Genomic DNA, 20900 nt, shown 5'->3' on the forward strand with positions numbered 1-20900 from the left:
TCAAGACTTCTGAGATACATTATTATTTCAAAAGTATTACCTCCTTGTGAATGTCAGGCAAGTTTTTTTGATTTCTTTCAACTGGATCACTTTGAAATTGGACATTGTGAAATCCACATGGAATAATTCCCACCTTACTGTGAATTACACTCAAATTGATGACAATATGATTGAATATATTTGTATATATTTAACATTTTAACATCTACAGTATGTACTGTATATAAAGGCATTAAATCATTGGCTCCTTTACAGTTTGGAGCATATACTTTTTACCGTAAATTCCGGACTATAAGCCGCTACTTTTTTCCCAAATGTTCAGCCTTGCGGCTTATTCAGTGAAGCGGCCAATTTATTGAATTTTTATAACGGCCACCAGCGGCGCTCGAGTATAAAAGGTAAGATTAAGACCAGTAGAATATGGGCGCAAAGAAAGAATGCAACCTCTGAGTTTAAGCATACATTGTCTGAAAAGTTAAGGTATGTTCCGATAATGAGAAAGACGCCCTTGATGGCGATAGTTATGAGGAGGAAGTTGAGGACGATCTTCCGTGAATTTCACAATTACGAGATGCTTTTTTTTTAACAGGCACGTTTGATACATTGCGAGCGTGATCCTACTAGCGTGTTGGTACCTTTCAAAGGCACAGTTTGGGATGAAAGTTATATTATTATTGTTAAAGCTTTGAAAACTCTCTCGGTGTACCGTCTTTCTTCGTAAATATGTGTAACCATGTATAATATGTATTTGCAACTGTATATTTTTGTAATATATTTATTTTAGAGATTTATTCTGTTATGTGTTTTACGGACGAATCAAAAAGGGGCGGGAGCACGCGGGCCAATGGGAATTGGGGTAAAGCTGAGTTACCGGTAGATCTGTCTGTTGTCGCAGCGGACAATAGTGGATATATATTTTTCCCACCCTTAACTTTGGAAATATACATTTTGTTTCCTTGGATTACTTTCAAAGGGACCCGGACTTTACAAGTCTACATCATACGTTAATTACGGGTATCATTTTACATTCATGATGCCGAATGTGGGCAGCACGGCGGCGCAGTGGTTAGCGCTTGTGCGGCACAGTTCATGTCATGGGAACCTGTCGTGGGTTCAAATCCAGCTCCAGACTTTCTGTGCGGAGTTTGTATGTTCTCCCCGTGCTTGCGTGGGTTTCCTCCGGGCACTCCGGTTTCCTCCCACATTCCAAAAAACATGCATTTCAGGTGAATTGGCCGGTCCTAATTGTCCCTAGGTGTGAATGAGCAAATGAGTTGTCTGTCCCCGTGTGCCCTGCGATTGGCTGGCAACCAGTTCAGGGTGTCCCCTGCCCACTGCCCGAAGATGGCTGGGATGGGCTCCAGCCCCCCCGCGACCCTAATGAGGATAAGCGGTACGGCTAATGAGATGAGAAGAGATGAGATGCCGAATGTGATTCTAGGATTGTGCACTGTCTATGCAGTTACAATCGTGGAGCTTACAGCCTCGTCTGGGCTAAACTTGTGATTATGACACAATTTAAATGACTTGTGATTATGACACAATTTAAATGCCTTGTGATTATGACACAATTTAAATGCGGGCGCACGCGGCTTATACATGGGTGCGGCTTGTGTAAGAACAAAAGTAGCAGATCACCTATAAAATGGTGGGTGCGGCTTATAATCAGGTGTGCTCTATAGTCCAGAATTTACGGTAATTGTATACGTCACACTTCACCATCATTTGCATGTTAGTTTTTATTGTCCTATTACTTCACTTTCTGAACAAATATATAACATATATTAGAGACACTGTAGAGCCCTCTTTAGAATAGCTGTATGAACAAAATGTGAGAAAATCGTAGAAAAGGAATTTTTTTATTATTCAAAGACTTTGAAACTAGCCTGGATCTGTGCCCAATGTTGTCACATCCCTTTAATCCAAGGGTCCTGGATTTAATATACCAGCGCCACTGGAGCTTGGGTCTGGGTGAGTTTGGGCCAGAATCGGTTTTCTAAAAGAAAAGCTCTGATAAAACCATTCCATTGTTCTCAGATTTACATTTTTCTAATCCTTCACACCAAATCAAAAAGTATTGATTTAAATGATCAATCAATTAGTAATAAATGAATCCATAATTCAGGTTTTACAATAACATTAAACATTTAAATCAAGGCGCGGGTCTCAAACTGTTATCAGTTGCAGGCCCGCGGGCCGAGAGTTTGAGATCCCTGCTTAATCTGTCTTCACTCATTCTCATGGCTTAGAGCAAGGGTGTCAAACTCATTTTAACTCTGGGGCCACACGATAGAACAGACATTCTGTCGGGGGCCGGACTAGTAGATTAAAGAGAAAGAAAAAGAGAGATAAAGAATTAAGAGAAAGAAGGAGGGAAAAGGAGAGAGGGCGGGACAAAGAAAGAGGGAGAGAGCGTGAGAAACAAAAGAGATAAAAAGTTGTGAGAGAGGGGGAAAAGAAAGGGAGAGGAAGAAAGAAATACAAAGAGAAATACAAAGACAGATGGAGAGAAAAGAGAGCGCGAAGGGTATGAAGAGAGAAAGAGAAAAGGAAAAAATGAAGTTAGAGCAAAAGAAGTTAAAAAGACACAGAAAAAGAGACAACGAGCAACAAAGGAAGAAAAAAGAGAGACACAGAGAGTGAAAGAGACAGAGACAGAGTGGGAGACAAGGGGTGGAAAGGAAAGCAAGTGAGAGAGAGAGGGAGAGAGAAAAAAATACAAGTACAGTGTCTTTGTTCGAGGCACCTGGCTTATGCAACATCAAGTTGATATATTTCAACCTGCTTGTTTTTCTCTTGTGCTTCTCTGAGTGTTGTCTTGCGGGACGGATTCAATCCCTTGGCGGGCCTGATCTGGCCCGCGGGCCGCCTGTTTGACACCTGTGGCTTAGAGGAAGGAAAATGTAAAAATATTTGTATTGCGTTTTTTTACATGTTCGTTGATTTAAAACTCAAAGGATCAATGTCTTGACCAAATAAGGGCTAATGAGATCTGCTGCTGCTGTAATCAATCCCTTATCTGTGGCTAAAATCCACGATCCTTGTAGCAAGCTACCAAATTGGGTAACACACTGGCAAAGACTCTGCCTCTGTTTTTACACATCTGCCATCGCCCAGTATGACCTTTCGTGTTTCCATTAATATGACACCGTATAATCTCACTGTATTTTCAACATATATTTGGTCCGAAAATTCCCCGCTGCTTTGCCTTCGTTTAGCTGTGATCTGAATATATTAAGAATGGAAGTGGGGCTGTTTAGACAAGAGAAGTGTGCTGGGCTCGCTGCCATCTCGGTGCGGCGGCATGTGAGTTTTGGCTGAGACCGAGACGAGAACAGAGATTTGAGCCTGATTGACAAAAAAGCACTAAACTGTGGAGCTGTGTCATAATAATTCGCTGCTAATTCAAATAAACAGGTGCAAAGTTGCTTCGGAGGTACGGAACCAGATATGACACCCCACACACAGAGATAATCAAACTGCAGCACATTGAAAAGGAAGATTCCTGTGGGTAAAAGGGTTCAACATTTGGAGTGATTGCATAAGAAATTCTGTAAAAAACTAAGAATCATGCATGTGAAAAGTGATGGGTCCCGGGGACTCGCATGCTCAAAAATCTATAGGTCCCAACAGAGATCTATGGGTCCCCAAAATTTAGTGTTATTGAGGTTGAAATTGTAAATCGGTGACAAATAATATAATAAAATCTATATATTCATTCAGTTTTAATCATCAAATTATGAATTCATTTTCTGCATTAAATTATTAATGGTAATGTACTGATTAAAGGGATAACCACAAACCTGTCTTTTTTTTATTTTGTCCTTTTATACTTCCTTTTTTTCTTAACTTCTTTATACAACATCATCATTCGTAATATAAGGCATCAAAGCAAGTGAGCCGTTTGAGAGCCGGCTCTTTTGAATGAGTTGAGCCGAAAAAGCCGGTTCTCTAAAAAGAGACGGACTTTTCACTACACAACTCGAGATTGGCGTGTAGACGAAAACTCGAACCGCGAGACCAAAACAACATCTGCCGGATCTGCCTGACGAAAAGTGCGGTAAATCTTTGTTTAAAAAAAAAAATGGAATCAGGTAATAATGACAATTTTGTGTCAAAAAAGTTGCGTCCCGGGGACGCACGTTGATTTGAGGCTATGCGTCCCCAGCAAAAATTATGCGTCTAGGACGCAGGGACGCGGGCAAACGAGAACACTGCCAACCCTTATGCCTTATTTTTCACCGTGCTTTTATCTTACTTGTTGCAAAGCTGTTCGGGACGGTACACATGATGTAGGAGAAATGAGGGTGCCGGAGAATGACTTCATGCACATCCCCACGTTTTTTTTGTTGTTTCTATTTATCAGTATATATATATATATATATATATATATATATATACTGTGCAAATGCAGGGTTGGGTAGGATTACTTTAACTGGATTACTTTCAATTACTTTTGGATTACTCCAATACCAAATATGCTACTAAAAGACAAAAAAAACTAAATATGAATAAAATGACTCAATTTTGTACAGGCTTGGGGAGTAACGGAATACATGGAACGGCAAAAATGATGTTGGCAAGCTGTTTGGATTTATTTTCATTTTGTTTCTGTCGCATTTTATGTTAGTTTTGCCGGAGATCAAAGAGATCAAAGCCAGGAGAGAAAGCTTACCGCGTGTTGTGAGTCATCATTTTATTCATATTTAGTTTCTTTAGTCTTTTATTAGCAATTTGGTATTGGAGTAATCCAAAAGTAATTGAATGTAATCCAGTTAAAGTAACCCTACTCAACCCTGTGCAAATGGTGAAAGTAATTAGAGGTTTTTTTTCCAGTACAGTACAAACACCAACCCAAACCCCAAAAGAGATGAAAAAAGAGCAGTTTATTAAGCGCATCTAAGAAATGTATGCACTTGCATGCGCATTATCAATGAGCTGACAGAGGCTGCAATGATGACTCGAGCCAGGAGATGGCAGCAGCGGGAAAAAAGGTTCCAAATACCATACAACTCCTTGAAGCCAACATTTTAGGGAAAAATCAATACTGAAATAGTTTTGATTTTACAGCAAGCCTGGCTTAAATGACTTGAATCTTTTGATTGTGAACAAATATGTAAGTTCGTGACATCGATGATGACATGCTAACATGATAAAGTTCTCAACCATTACTAGCAGAAGGATTTACACAATATAATTTGTTTTTCCTTGAAGTATAAGTGGCTGATGTTAGCTACTTTAAGTACACAATGCCTGAAAATACAGATGATTCCATTCATGTTGGCAAGGAATGAATACAATCAACCAGTGGTGTATTGTCAGGAAAGGCAGGTGAGGCAACATACGAACGAGATTCCGGACGATCATAAGTTGAATTTGTTCGTAATTTGTTTCAGTGCTATATTTTGTATGATTAATGTTTATATAAGTAAGTTTAAGGCTTGTGTAAGTAACCTGTATTGTTTTGTACTAAGAAATAACCATTTCATAAAATAATATGCTCTATAAAGATAAATCAAGTTGAGTTTAACCTACTTTTAGAAGATGCGCTTCAAGAAGTCCTCCTCCGTGGTAAAAAGTGGCCAAAAAAAAGCTTTGGAGATAGAGTATAGTACGTTTACACACAAACTAGGAAGTATTGGCCGAATTTCTTCGGGGTGGATGCTGGGTGACCTCCCACAGCGCCACCACAAGCCAATGGCGGCGAAAAGAAGCACTATAGTCCTGTCCTGTACTCGAACAAAGGTGCACAATACAAATCTTAACTTACAGCAATGTCTGGATATTATTTGACATCCCGAAAAATAATTTTCGTATCTACCGTTATACGTAAGTCGAATGGTCGTAAGTAGGGGAGTGTCTGTACTGTGTTTATTCAGTATTAAAGTTCTTTTTCATTTAACCTGACAATGTTTTGATTTCATTCGTTTAAAAAAATCCCTGAATTTTGAAATGTTATCATGAATATTATTAATGTAATTACATTAGTATGTTACATATTACTGTGCTGATCATCTTGCCTCATGGCAGGTTTTGAGTTGTTCCTTGCACGCATGTTGGTTTAAGATCAGGGAATTGTGTCATTGTAATACTTTGCAGTCCTTTGAGACATTTTTTTGATTAAGGGCTATATAAATAAATGTGACTTGACTTGACTTGACTTGGCAGGGGGCGATAGGGAGGCCAAGGATTCTAATTTGGCATGCACCTCAGCCTCAAACAATAGAATTAGTGATAGTATTAGCAAGCTAACAGCGAATATAGCCATATAGTACTTTTTTTCTCATTGCATGGTTTTTATTTTATAATTGAGGATGACCTATGTTTTGGTGTGTTCATTCAAAAGAACCAGCGCAGAGACTTCATTTGTAATTAAGACAATAAAATGTTTTTTTTATGCTACCGTTCTTATATTGCTTTCTTGCTCTGCGGGTCAATTGTTGAATAGAATGTTAGTTTATGTACCGTATTTTCCGCACTATAAGGCACACCGGGTTATAGGGCGCACCCCGAAAAAATAGTTTTTGGTCCTATTTTTGACATACATAAGACGCACCGGATTATAAGGCGCTACAATGGGAACGTCGACAAAACAGTCAGATAGTTCAGTCAAACTTCTTACCCCCTTAACATTCCGAAAGCTTGCAAAGACGCAAATACGTGTCGAGAAGACGTGCGGATGCGGTGTCCGTACGATGTCACTCAAATGCATCGTTCCATCATTCGGACGGTTAAAGTCTTGGGATTCAAGAAATGCCAACCATTCCTTAGTTTCTATTTTCTTTTTCGCTCGCAACTTTACTGTGCATATGACAATAAACACTTGGAATTGAGTTTAATTTAAAAATAGACACTCCATTCCATCCATTATCTGCACCGCTTATCACAGAAACATCGAGTTCAGTCTGAAACAAGATACAGGGATAATATATAGCCGGAGTAGCTCACCGAAGTCGTTGTGTTCATAATAATGTGCAGCCTCTTATATCCGTAAATGTGGTAAATCCAGGAGAATAAAATATTTACAAATACAGAATAGTAAAAAAATGCTTTCTGTATGCCATCAACCACGTGCTATACACATTCATCTTTTTTGGCCAATTGCAGGCTTTGTTTTGCCGTTTAAGCCTAAACCAGCCTGTAAATGATAAAAAGGATCCGCCCCCTGACCTCCGAATAACTTTAGCCAATAGTGATCGATTCAAATGATGATTGACACATTGGTTAGCCAATGAAACGCCGGTAAATAAATCCCAGCATACACCGCGGACTACTTGGCGTTCGGGGGAAAATCTAGTCGGCGGCTGCAAGTTAGTTGGAAGACTTTGCGACTTAACTTAATATTGATCCATAAATAAGGCGCACTGTATTATAAGGCGCATGGTCAGCTTTTGAAAAAAATAAAGGCTTTAGGTGCGCCTTATACAAATACGGTATTTGTGAATCTTACTGTGCTTCACCATACATGACTCTCCCCGCTCATCACTGCAATTAACCAATTAAAAGGCTCTAAAAGGCAGATAACCTTCTTAGGCCTGCCTTTTCAATTGAATTATGTTATTACTCTCCGTACAAAACATGTCATAATTTTGTTTTGCATTACACATTATTACGGGAACTGAGCTTAGTTCATAAAAATAAAGAAGGTTGGAATCGCTGATGCATAAAATATTATTTTTTTTTTTTGCAAAACCCGCCAAGTAATGAGCTACTACAATGCCTGTTTTAGTAGTTTGTGGTCTGAACACCAAAAATGCAGAATTCGATCCCCCTTTCTCTTTTTCTTTGAAGCAAACGATGCATTCCACTTGAGTTATTTGCGAATTTTGCAAAAACTGATCCACTCAACTTAAGTTATTTATTTTTTTGGGTCTTTTTAAAGCTCCCAAGCTGCAACCTGCAGTTTATCTTGAGTGTCTTGACTGTTACTCACTGTTCTTCTAAAGGCAAAACAGATTGAGGCCAGACTATGAATATCGTCCCTTGTGTTAACAATGAGAAATAATTATTTACAGGAGACGGTAAGCCATAAATGATGGATTAGGGATGAAACTTTAGTGTATGTCTTAAATGTTCTCACTCATTAGCTGTCTCTCGGGGGGCTTACAGTAAGCATGTCTAATAAAAACAGTGTGTTTGGTGGTAAAAGCACACATGCATTTTTGGGAACGCTTCCAAAACCTCTGTATGTCATGACTAAGAAAATGTTAAGGCTGTTTGCTGCATCCCCCTATGTATAACATATTTATGTATAAAACACATGCAGACCTCACAAAACAACCTAGAGAAATCAAAAGACTGTAGGGGGTGGTAGTTTTTTTAAGTTTGTGTTTTACTACCAACATTAAAGCATCGTGCATCATGTAATTTCTTTATACGGATGCTGCCCGACTTACGAACAAAATTGTTTCTGAGTTAAATGTGTTCTTAAGTTGCTTCAGTGCTATATTTTGTATGGAATGTATGTTGAAGGTTTATATAATATGTTTAAGGCTTGTATAAGTAATCTTGTTTTGTACTAAAAAATAAACATTTCATAAAATAATATGCTTTATAAGGATAAACAAAGATGAGTTTAACTTACTTTTGGAAGAGCTCCTCCTTCGTGGTTGAAAAATTGGCCGAAAAAAAGCGTTCCCACCATTTCCTCAACCGCATCAAGCTTTCTTATCCCACTTTCATTCCAAAAGAAATGGCTCGCCTCTTCTTTACACTTTACACCAACCATATTGAATGGACGCACGAGATATTAAACAATAAAAATGTCAAAGTTCTTAGCGCGCTGGAGATAGTATAGACATAGACAGTATAGAATGTTTTCACTCAAACTAAGAAGAGTAAGCAGGTTTTTTTTCTTCCGAGTGTATACTGGGTGACCTTTCACTGCGCCACTCGCTGGTAGTGGCAGAAATAAGCACTACAGTACTGTCCTGTACTCGGAAAAGGTGCACACAATACAAAATCTAACTTATGTCCAGATTTTTTTCGACATCCCAAAAAAATGTATCTCATCTTCTGTTTTACGTAAGTCGAATGGTCGTAAGTATGGGAGAGTCTGCATTCTGGAAACGTGTAATGACTGATTTCGAAGCCAACACTTGAGCGCTTATGTTCAATAAAGTCATCAAAGTTGTCGAAGTGGTCCAAACCTACTGTACCTCATGTGGCACTGTTTTTATCCATAGCTCCAATATTAGCAGCCCCCTAATTTTACCGTTCCCTTGATTGAAATTGGTGATAGCACGCACATGCATGACCATATTAATAAACACATTCAGTAAATCGCGGAAATGCCTAACAATTGCCCAAGCTCCCATGACTCTATATCTAAACGCTCCCTGGAGAATCCACTGCCCCCTGAAACAAATTAGCTGGATAAAGTCCATTATCTCGACCATATTGAGGACTATATGCATCATTAACTGTACCTCACTGACTTTATGTTGCAGCCTGAAAGTGGATGTGTGCGCAGAAGTGAGTGGAGTGGGCATCCCCAGCTCTGTGGGTAAGCACATTTGCAGTCATTCATACCATATGTATCTGATTATATTCAAACAAACATTGTTTTGAAATAAGAAACTCTTTGTTATTTCTGGCTATGTGTTTAAGTTGGGATAAGGATGGGCAAGTAAGTAAACCATGTATTGGTTTTCGGTGATTTTTACGTCAGGAACATGAAAGGAAAGGTACCGTATTTTCCGCACTATAAGGCGCACCGGGTTATAGGGCGCACCCCCAAAAAATAGTTTTTGGTCATATATTTTCCATACATAAGGCGCACCAGATTATAAGGCGCTACAATGGGAACGTCAACAAAACAGTCAGATAGTTCAGTCAAATGTATTACCCCCTTAACATTCCGAAAGCTTGCAAAGAAGCAAATACGTGTCTCAGACATGTACGGAAACAGTGTCTGTACGATGTCACCAATCACTCAAACGCATCATTCTAAACATCATTCGGAAGGTTAAAGTCTTGGGATTCAAGAAATGCCAAACATTTCTTAGTTTCCATTTTATTTTTTTCTGGCAACTGTGTGGACAGCAAAGTAAGAATTTTATTGTGCAGGCAACGGGGTTCTTTACTGTTCATATGACAATAAACACTTTGAATTGAATTTAGTTTAAAAATAGACTCATCACAGAAACATCAAGATCGTTCTGAAACAAGATACCGGGAAAATATAAAGCCGCATAGCTCACCTAAGTTCTCTTGCAGCCATCACGTTCAATAATGATACGTAACCATGGTCTTCTTACAACCGTGAGTGTAGTAAATCCAGGAGAGTCAAATATTTACAAATACAGAAAAAAATGTTTTCTCTATGCCGTAGTGCAACCCAACGTGTGATTCACATTCATCTTTTTCGGCCAATTGCAGGCTTTGTTTCGCCCCTTTAGCCTATGCGAGCCTGTAAATGATAAAAAGGATCCGCCCCCTTTACCTCCAAATAACTTTAGCCAATAGTGACTGATTCAAATGATGATTGACACATTGGTTAGGAAATTAAACGCCGGTATATAAATCCCAGCATACACTGCGGACTACTTCGCCTTCGGGGGGAAATCTAGTCGGCAGCTGCTTGCCTTAGTTGCAAGACTTTGCGACTTAATATTGATCCATATATAAGGCGCATTGTATTATAAGGCGCATGGTCAGCTTTTGAAAAAAATAAAGGCTTTTAGGTGCGCCTTATAGCAAATGCCTTATTAAGGAGAATGTTATTCTGGGATTTGTTGGTATTTCATCAAAGATATCTTAATTTTTTGATAAGTACTCAAGATTGCAAACAGAAACCTGAGGCAGGGGCGCTGTATGGTGTCAAAAGTCGGCTGCTTTTACAATAAGACGTAATTTAGAGGATAAAGTTAATCCGAAACGCTCAATGACTTAAAAAATATTATTTTCCTTTTAATAATTTGTTTCAGAATTGTTAACTTGTTTAATGCTCACAACAGAATAGATACCACCATTAACCTTTTACCAAAATTAGTTTAAAACCATCACTTTGTATTTAAGAAAAATTATCATTTTAAAAACTCTCGATAGTTATTATGATGTGTGGGCAAATACCGATACCAAATATTGGTAACTGTGCCTAAACAAGACGTTTTTAAGATGTTGGTAGCTGATGGTAGCTGACATTGTCACGGCAAACAATTGGCCCCACCCGTTTGGCGCCAGATGCGGCTCGTTGTCTGAGCTCAGTGCTCTCACTCACCCTTTGTCAGTCTGTCAATAAACCTCTGAACCCGCAAGACTTGTCTGGTATCCTGTTTGTGCATCCTGTCCGTTATCGATCCCGTCTTTTTCGTCCTGATTTGATACTGGTCTCCAGTGTCTGGTATCGTTCCCGTCTATCTCGTTCTGTCTTATCTCAGTCTCCATTCTCCTATATCTGTTATCAATCCTGTCAGTCCTGTTCTGTCCAGTATCGACACCATCTGTCCAATATCGGCTTGTGTAACTGGTATCGATCTAGTTGGTCTCTGGCTTCCTGTTGTTCCACGCCAGACTTCTGTCTTTGTTCTTCCGCCCAGCGATTGCCGAATCACTGGCGTTTGTGTTAATGTGCATGACTGTCCGATTCCCGTAAAATAAACCTTGTGTGAGAAACGTTACGCATCTGCGTCCTCCTCCTGTTCCAGTTCATGACAGACTTATTAGCAGCTGCCGTCTTATAACCATTTAACAATTGGTAACCTAAAATTGAAGGAATAGTGAATTCTTATCAAATAGAGGCAATATTAAAAAAAATACTGTATTGGGATTTAGAGTTTTTTTCTACTGGTATTGGTGACTACTCTTACTCTAGTCTCGTAATGGTCCGAAAAAATATAATATTGAAAATGTTACATTTATATTTTAGTAAACACTCAAAATAAGGAGAGAAGACATCAACTCATTTTAAACTTGCAAGAAGAGGACTGTACAAAAACCCTCACAGTGCAAAAATTCCTATCCGTTCTTAAGGACCTTCCCCCTTTCCTTTTTATTCAATATAGGTTACAACAAAACGACCCGTCCTAAAAGATGTGGAGAATATAAAGAACAGCAACATTATTGTCCAATAGTGATAATGACGTAAACAGTGTATAATACACAAAATAACGGACTGCAGCGAGCAATATTAGTCACATTAACAAGCAAACCTGGCATCCTATGTTGTCAAATAAAAAATAACAAAAAACAACTATTATTATTTATTGTCACTAAGCCGAATGAACTTATCAGAACATCAGCATTAAATATATGTATTTTTAATTACATTGCATCTGCATTTTAATTAGGTTTAAACTCCTAACTCATTTACTGCATCAGTTTCTGTCTTGTCCTCCTCAGTCCTGAGAGCAGAGCTGCAATTGGATTGGTTGAAAGGCGTCCGAGGGGGCGTGAAACGAGTACTCTTCTTGGATAACCAGCAGCCTCAGCGTACCGGACTCCTCAGGTTGGGCCATGGCCATCCACAGGCCTGCCTCAGCTACACCATTTACCTAAAGGTAATCAGACCACAAGACAGACACCGCTCTTCTCTTGAAAACCAGTTTTAACCCAGAACTGGTTTATTTCTTCGCAGGAAGAAGATGAGTTCCGTGACAAACTGACGCCCATTTCATTGGCTCTGAACTACAGCTTGGCTCCTCCCACTCAAGGCCAAGATCTCCCACCGGTACTTAACTACTACAGCAGCACCTTCCTGCAAGAGCATGTAAGTGTGATCTGGTTAATTGTTTAGAAGGAATATATAAACAGTGTTGGGTGCGTTACTGAAAAACACTAATTTGTTACAGTTACTAGTACCGTATTTTCCGCACTATAAGGCGCACCGGGTTATAGGGCGCACCCCGAAAAAATAGTTTTTGGTCCTATATTTGACATACATAAGACGCACCAGATTATAAGGCGCTACAATGGGAACGTGGACAAAACAGTCATATAGTTCAGTCAAACTTATTACCCCCTTAACATTCCCAAAGCTTGCAAAGACGCAAATACGTGTCGAGAACACGTGCGGATGCGGTGTCCGTACGATGTCAATCAAATGCATCGTTCCGAATATCATTCGGAAGGTTAAAGTCTTGGGATTCAAGAAATGCCAACCATTCCTTAGTTTCTATTTTCGTTCGCAACTTTACTGTGCATATGACAATAAACACTTGGAATTGAGTTTAATTTAAAAATAGACACTCCATTCCATCCATTATCTGCACCGCTTATCACAGAAACATCGAGTTCAGTCTGAAACAAGATACAGGGAAAATATATAGCCGAAGTAGCTCACCGAAGTCGTTGTGTTCAATAATAATGTGCAGCCATGGTCCTCTTATATCCGTGAGTTTAGTAAATCCAGGAGAATAAAATATTTACAAATACAGAATAGAAAAGCCTGTAAATGATAAAAGGGATCCGCCCCTTGACATCCGAATAACTTTAGCCAATAGTGATCGATTCAAATGATGATTGACACATTGGTTAGCCAATGAAACGCCGGTAAATAAATCCCAGCATACACCGCGGACTACTTGGCGTTCGGGGGGAAATCTAGTCGGCGGCTGCAAGTTAGTTGGAAGACTTTGCGATTGAATAATGATCCATAAATAAGGCGCACTGTATTATAAGGCGCATGGTCAGCTTTTGAAAAAAATTAAGACTTTTAGGTGCGCCTTATAGTGCGGAAAATACGGTACTTAACTTAAAAAATAATTATCTTACCCGAACTCCCCTCTACCCGAGTACTCACACTCAAAAGTAGCGCATGACTATGAATGGAACAATCTACTTGCATTGAAGCTGACCCCCTGAAACTGCTTAAAAATTGCCACATTAGAAAAGAAATAGAATACAATGTGTACACCAACCTGGACAAGTTGAACCATTCGAGGCTTGTGAAATCTTTAGAGCACTTCGCCGAGACACTCCATATCCGTTTTGTCTCCTGGCTTTCAACCACTAGAAGATTTATTCCTCCATTTCTACTGACTGAAGATGTTTTTCTTAATTCCTCGGGCATGGTGTAATGCAAAAAAAATTGTACACACAAAGAGACAGCACACTTTTACTGTAAATTATCTGCTCATGTTTGTTCAATTGATTTTGTTGTTCCTGTATAACATTCGCTACTGATGACACACAACCAAATCCATGAATTTTCCTCGATTCATCAGGGGTCGGCTCCCTTACACAGTTCAATAAGAAATGCAATGATAATTCTACCCAACCGATGGTTCGCAACACGTGGTTGGCAGTCATTGGGTGACCAAACTCCTTCAATTCCAACCGCTAATGCCAAGCGCCAAGCAGGGAGGCAATGGGTACCAATGTTGTCTTAGGCATGACTCGGCAGAGGCTCGAACCAGCAATCTCCAAATCTCTACCCCAACGCCACCAAGCTGGTAGTCCGTGACACACATCCAAATATCTTCATATAAACTGACCCCCTGATCTCAGTATTTTAGAGTTGTAAATACAGCTTAGATGTGGGTATATACAGTAAGGAGAGTATCTTTATGAGAAGAAATTCAGCACCCTCATACTGTGTACTTGAGAAGGTGCTGCCTTATTATATTCCGTTGTAGGTAAATATACTGTAGATATGCCTAATTCAATTTACTAGCGGATTGATTGCTGTATGTTACATAGTCAATGCAGGAGGAGCATTCAGCCTTCAGAAGACATTGTAGTTTATATTCTGCTCTTATTAAGTAACAGACTAACGCACCATGTTGTAACGACAGTTGAGTTACAAAATCGTACCAATAACGCGTTACAGTACTCGTTTCCGGCAAAAGTAAATCTGTTACTTTTGTAAACAGGATATAGAGCATTTTTTTACCTTAATAATACTTTTCTTCCTCTCAGGCCTACATTCTCTTGGACTGCGGTGACGACAACATTTGTATCCCAGATCTTCACCTCACCGCCAGCATGTAAGACCTCTAACCTCCGAAATAAAACATGGAACCCGTCAAAAGTACAAACAGCTCCTAAAAATCTGTTACTGGCCAAAATGTTCACATCACAGTTTGCATTGTAGTAGAGTCAAGCACGTGGAGCATGTGTGTGTGAAGCAGCTTTTTCTCTGTAGTGCTTCCAGATGAAAGCCATTCTCATGGCAACATTTTACAAACATCCTGTCACCCAGGACTGACTGACACATGTATGCTCCAAAATTAAGGTCAAGGACATTTGAGTCCAAAAATGTTTTACTTTATAAATATTTGGATAAAAAAATAACAAAAATTGGGTCAACAAGAGATCAACCTGCTACTTGTGTTAATTCAACTCAACAGTTTGGGTTGTGGGCAGCACGGCGGCGCAGTGGTTAGCGCTTGTGCGGCACAGTTCATGTCATGGGAACCTGTCGTGGGTTCAAATCCAGCTCCAGACTTCCTGTGCGGAGTTTGTATGTTCTCCCCGTGCTTGCGTGGGTTTCCTCCGGGCACTCCGGTTTCCTCCCACGTTCCAAAAACATGCATTTCAGGTGAATTGGCCGGTCCAAATTGTCCCTAGGTGTGAATGAGCGAATGAGTTGTCTGTCCCTGTGTGCCCTGCGATTGGCTGGCAACCAGTTCAGAGTGTCCCCTGCCCACTGCCCGATGATTGCTGGGATGGGTTTGTAACAGCACTTTAAGAAAACAAATGACAATTTTTGGTCAGTATTTTGTACAAAACTTTTGGTTGACTTTAAAAGGAATTATCTTTTTTCTATAAATTGTTTCCGTTTTAGGAGTTGCTTTAAACAATGTGGCCTAGAATGTTTGCTTATTTTAAGCCTATTTTTTTGTACCCAATTTAACATTTTTTGGGTTATTAACAAAGGTTTTTTTCTTTCTTTTTATCTTTTTCTTTTAACCCCCTAACATTCCGGACTGTTGAGAAGCAAATACGTGTCCGTACGATGTCACCAATCACTGAAATATGTCATGCCTCATATAGTTGGAAAGCTTAAACTCTTGAGATTCCAAATACACTCATCACAGAAACATAATGATCAGTCTGAAACAAAATACCTGAAATAATACGACCCGGGGAGCTCACCAAAGACATTGTTTTGCAGCCATCACATTCGATGATAGTACGCAACCATGGCCTCCTTCCACCCGGGAGAGTCTAATGAATCCAACCGTGTAAAATATTTACTCCAAAACACACGATAATGGTGACAGATAAAAAAAAAAGTTGAATCAGGTGAAAAGCATCTCTGCACCGATGGACGTTCCCTATTGCTAGCTGTCTGTTTAGCCCCATGCTTCCCATTAACAAATAAATAGACTCGTAAAATGTATTTATATAGGGTGTTAGCATCTAAACTTTTGATTGACATCGTTTTCGGCCAATTGCAGGCTTTGTTCCACGGTCCAATGCCCGCATTAGCCTATATGGGCCTTTATTTTGAAAAAGGACCCGCCTCCTTTACCGCCGGAAAACTTAAGCCAATAGTGACCGATTCAAATGATGATTGGTTAGCCAATGACATTCGGAATCAATCAATATGAAGATGTCCTTATTGTATTCAAAGTAGACCCTGAAATAAGTGTGCTTAACGCCACTAGTGATTCATTTTTACGCACCAATAGTGATAGAGACGCAGAAAGAGAACTCAAATGTTTACAACTCTTTCACAATGTCTAAAAAAAATGACCAAAGTAAAATACACATTTGCAAAGACTTTAGGGTTGAAAACTGCTCGTCTCCAAAGGGCCACTTTTGGAAATGCCTAAACCTACCCTTAGAACAATGTGTAAAATACAATGTTTAATTTTTCAGATTGTGATTACATTTGACAAGGTATTAGGTAAGTCTTCAAGCTATTGTGTCACCTCTCTCCTTTCCAATTAGGATGTTCATGCCCCTCTCATCTGCAGGCTATTAATTGCAAAAAAAATCAGGCAAGAATAAAAACTTTCTATTTTTGTGTGTTCTAACTCAGATTACTCAATATTAGTAGCATTTGCAGTGATTATTTCATGGGACAACACTTCAGAGTCTTACAATTCAAAAGAGAACTAAACTGTCCATATTCTCCAAATGGTTCAAAAACACCATTCAATTTACTTTGGGTGAATCTTGGATTTTAGGCAAATTTTACAGGAACGTTAAGGGGTTAAATGTATAAAACTAACCAATGTAATAGATCAGTCCACAACAGACCGATATTTCAGGCACATTATATTTGACCCAATATGTTTTTTTAATGTAAGAAGCAACATCATGTAAGTATTTTTTGTCTTCCGTGCCGTTTAAAGAAAGTGAGTATGGTTTAGCGCGACCAAGTGGTTAAAAAAAATATTTCATTAAAAAAGGATATTGATTTAAATAATAGGTAAAAATACATCAACTATCATATACAACTTGCATATTTTCGAATACTCGTAGAATAAATTTGCATTCATTTGACACAACCTGAGGAAGGGAGCTGACATTATTATCCAACATCTTGCTGCTGTGTTTCCCAAAAAAAATCAAGTTTGCAAAAGGCTGTCCAAAAATCGAGAAGGAAAGATTGTGCATTTTGGTCACTATAAGTCTCCGTAGTTTTTGCATTCTTCCTTTTACTTTTTAGCACCTTTTTTTGGTGCCGTAAACCAGGGTCAGCAACCTGCGGCTCTGGAGCTGCATGTAAGTCTTGGGCGCTCCAGAAATGTTGGAAAATGGAAAAAGATGGGATAGGATAATATACAATACATGTACCCTATTTTTTTGTGATGGTTTTCTTTGGAATACATTTTAAATATTGATGACTAACTTGTATGTATGAATAACCTTTTCTTTTCATTTAAAAATAGGTTTGAATAGGATTTTAATTTTTTGTTGCTCCAGATATCTTTGTTCTGGGTTTTGTTTTCCGTTATTGCTCTTACAAGGTTTTGGGTTGCCAACCCCTCCACTACACAATACTGCCTTATCTAGTGGTCAAATAATTCACACAATAAAATCTACAGGCATGGTTTTACATAGGAAATCCTGAAATTCCTTCAGTCTGCATTTGTGAATAACAAAATAAACCTCTCCTTGCAGGGACCATTCCGAACTGGTCATTGGAGATGACAATTTGTTTATGTTGACCATCACCGCGACGAATGAAGGAGAGGGAGCATACGAGACGGAGCTTCATGTTCTGATCCCTCCCGAGGCCGACTACATCGGCGTGGAGAGAAGAGTCGAGGTAGTCCAGTTCTGAAAATAGAATCCTCACAATGAAGCAATTTTCTTGTCATGCTTAAATCTTAAAGCGTGCATGGCGTTATAATACACCATCACTTCCTGTTGTGCAGTGACCATGTTTGTTTACTTTCATTTGGGCGGCTCAATCAGCTGTTTATGCTTGGCTGGCAAAGGCCCAAAAGACTTCCTTTTGTGATGCAGAAGCGGAAACGGATAGGTCAACTTCTGCATATTAGATCGGTTTGACCGATGTGTGTGCTTGCATGTGTGTTTGTGTCTACACTAATGACAGTGTAATGGAGCTGTGTGATGGATGAGCTTGTTACTGTAATAGCATTCATCACTTCTCTTCCTTTCCGCCTTCCATTCCTCCTTTACCCTATTTGGTTTTTGAGTGTTTCATTGCATAGTATCATAGTTAGTATTTTTAAATAAACATAATAAATTACTTCTGAGTGTTTCAAACAAATTTGAAGTAATGGTCTATTAACAAACAAATTCAAAATAAAATATAGCATGTATAAAAATGTCTGCATGTTTATAAGCAATCAATCAGTCAGTCAAGTCAAGTCAAGTCATTTTTATTTGTATAGCCCTAAATCACGAAGAGTCTCAAAGGGCTTCACAGATTATTACACTATATTACACAGACTATTTTTCAGCTGACGAGAAGGGTAGGTTATTCGTATGCTATGGAGTAGAAGTAAGTTTTAAGTTTAGATTTAAACATTTCCACTGAGGTTGCAGATCGGATCTCAGGGGGAAGAGCATTCCACAGCACCGGTGCCCGGATGGAGAACGCTCTCGGACCAGCAGAACACTTCTTTGCTCTCGGGATCACCAGAAGACCGGCACTCTCAGATCGTAGGCTTCGGAAAGGGACATAGGGGCAAATCAGATCTGAAAGATAAGAGGGAGCAAGTCCATGTATGATTTTGTATAATACTAAGAGAAGCTTGAAATCACATCTAAGGCTAACTGGGAGCCAATGCAGGTTAGCCAAAATCGGTGTTATGTGATCGTACTTTTTTGTCCTAGTTAAAAGCCTCGCTGCGGCATTTTGTACCAGCTGAAGAGACTTGATTCTAGACTTCGGGAGACCAGAGAGTAGTGCATTACAGTAATCGAGACGGGAGGTGACAAACGCATGAATTATAATTTCCGCATCCGACTGAGACAGTATTGAACGGATTTTAGCAATGTTACGAAGATGGAAGAATGCGGTTCTAGTAATTTTCTTTACATGCATTTCAAAGGATAAATCAGGGTCAAATATGACACCTACATTTTTAACTGAGTCACTCTGAGTGATGTGACATTTGTCAATGTTAACAGCAGTTTTTGAGAATAAGTCACGGCATTTAGATGGACCAATGACTAACATTTCGGTCTTTTCAGAGTTAAGACGCCATAAATTGAGTGACATCCACTCTTTTATCTCAATGAGGCAGGCCTCCAAATTTCCACAGTTTAGTGTGGGAGATTCCTCCAACGGAAGATATAGTTGAGTGTCGTCTGCGTAGTTGTTGTTTTTCACCTTAGTGTGGCCCGATACTTTAAACGTAGATGCTTAGTCCTTCCAAAACATTCAATGTGAATCCCAATTGTAAAGCTTGAAATAAAAGGTTTTTATGAAAAACCCTTTCGAGCTATTGAAATACCTATAAAAATATAAGCATAAAATAAAATTCACATAAACAAGTCAGTGAGTCATGAAAATGGTAAGTGTTTAAAAACTATTTTTAATGCCCCTTTCCTCCTATTTCTACTGCTTTCTGTCCATAAGGTAGGCAAAAAATAACACCATACAGAAATTATCTCAATACGCAATGAAGAAGAAAAAGTTGAGATCTTGTTATATAACTTATTTTTAGACCAATTCTGATACCAAGACTCCATGGAGGACCGATCTTCCATGTATAAATAAATATTTACCTACTAATATTTGCCATCTAAATAAATAAACACATAAATGAATCAAATAACCTGTATGACATACTTCCAATTCATTCATTTATTCATGCCTTTTTTCATGTATTTTGTCATTTACATAGTTCAAATTTTTTGGGGGGTCGTGTATTTTGTCATGTATTTTGTCACAACAAAACGTCATTCAAATGAAGAGGGTCTGCCCAGTTACCCAAGATTTTCACCTATTGGTTGATCAGTGATGAAAAAAGTTTACCCTGCTTCCTCGTTCTTATGTGAGAAAATACACGACAAAAAACATCACAAAATACACTACGAAAAACAACAAATAAATACAGAAAAAATAAATGACAAAATGCCTAAATATATAAATAAATTGCATTCATGTCCTATATTAAGGGATTATACTATTTATCCATGTGTTCATTTATTTACATAGCCTATATTTGTAGGTATTTCATTTTTATACATTTATTTCTACACATGACAGGATTGGTCTTCCATAATACTGTACCGAACTCCTGAGTAGTCATCGATACTGATTGTACTTCCAAAAAATCCTCAACTCAAAACATGACTGATACGTTTGAACAAATACATTAAAACACATATCTTTACTCTAATCTGTCATTTCTGTAGTGGTATCAGCCACCAGTACCGATACCTTGATAAAGGGCTGGTATTGGCCACTATAATGGTACACAGTTTTTTTCAATAATCACCCCTAAAAGAATCTGACACTCTATATTTGACTCCAAACAAATATGTTCTCACTTAGACTACAACAAACTGTTCCGGCAGGAAAA

At 38.8% G+C, this 20900-nt stretch overlaps 1 protein-coding gene across 1 annotated transcript in view; it reads left to right on the forward strand.

Annotated features, from left to right (window-relative positions):
• Positions 1–20900, forward strand: part of itga8 (integrin, alpha 8) — a 129855-nt gene that overhangs the window by 79025 nt on the left and 29930 nt on the right. The window contains exons 16-20 of the mRNA XM_088327236.1: positions 9450–9505; positions 12343–12500; positions 12578–12709; positions 14860–14927; positions 18019–18166. Of these exons, the coding sequence (XP_088183362.1) occupies positions 9450–9505; positions 12343–12500; positions 12578–12709; positions 14860–14927; positions 18019–18166 (562 nt within the window). The remainder of the gene's footprint in view (positions 1–9449; positions 9506–12342; positions 12501–12577; positions 12710–14859; positions 14928–18018; positions 18167–20900) is intronic.

This window comes from Urocampus carinirostris, chromosome 2, assembly GCF_059441175.1.
Source record: "Urocampus carinirostris isolate Australia breed hairy pipefish chromosome 2, RoL_Ucar_1.0, whole genome shotgun sequence".
Lineage (NCBI taxonomy): Eukaryota > Metazoa > Chordata > Actinopteri > Syngnathiformes > Syngnathidae > Urocampus > Urocampus carinirostris.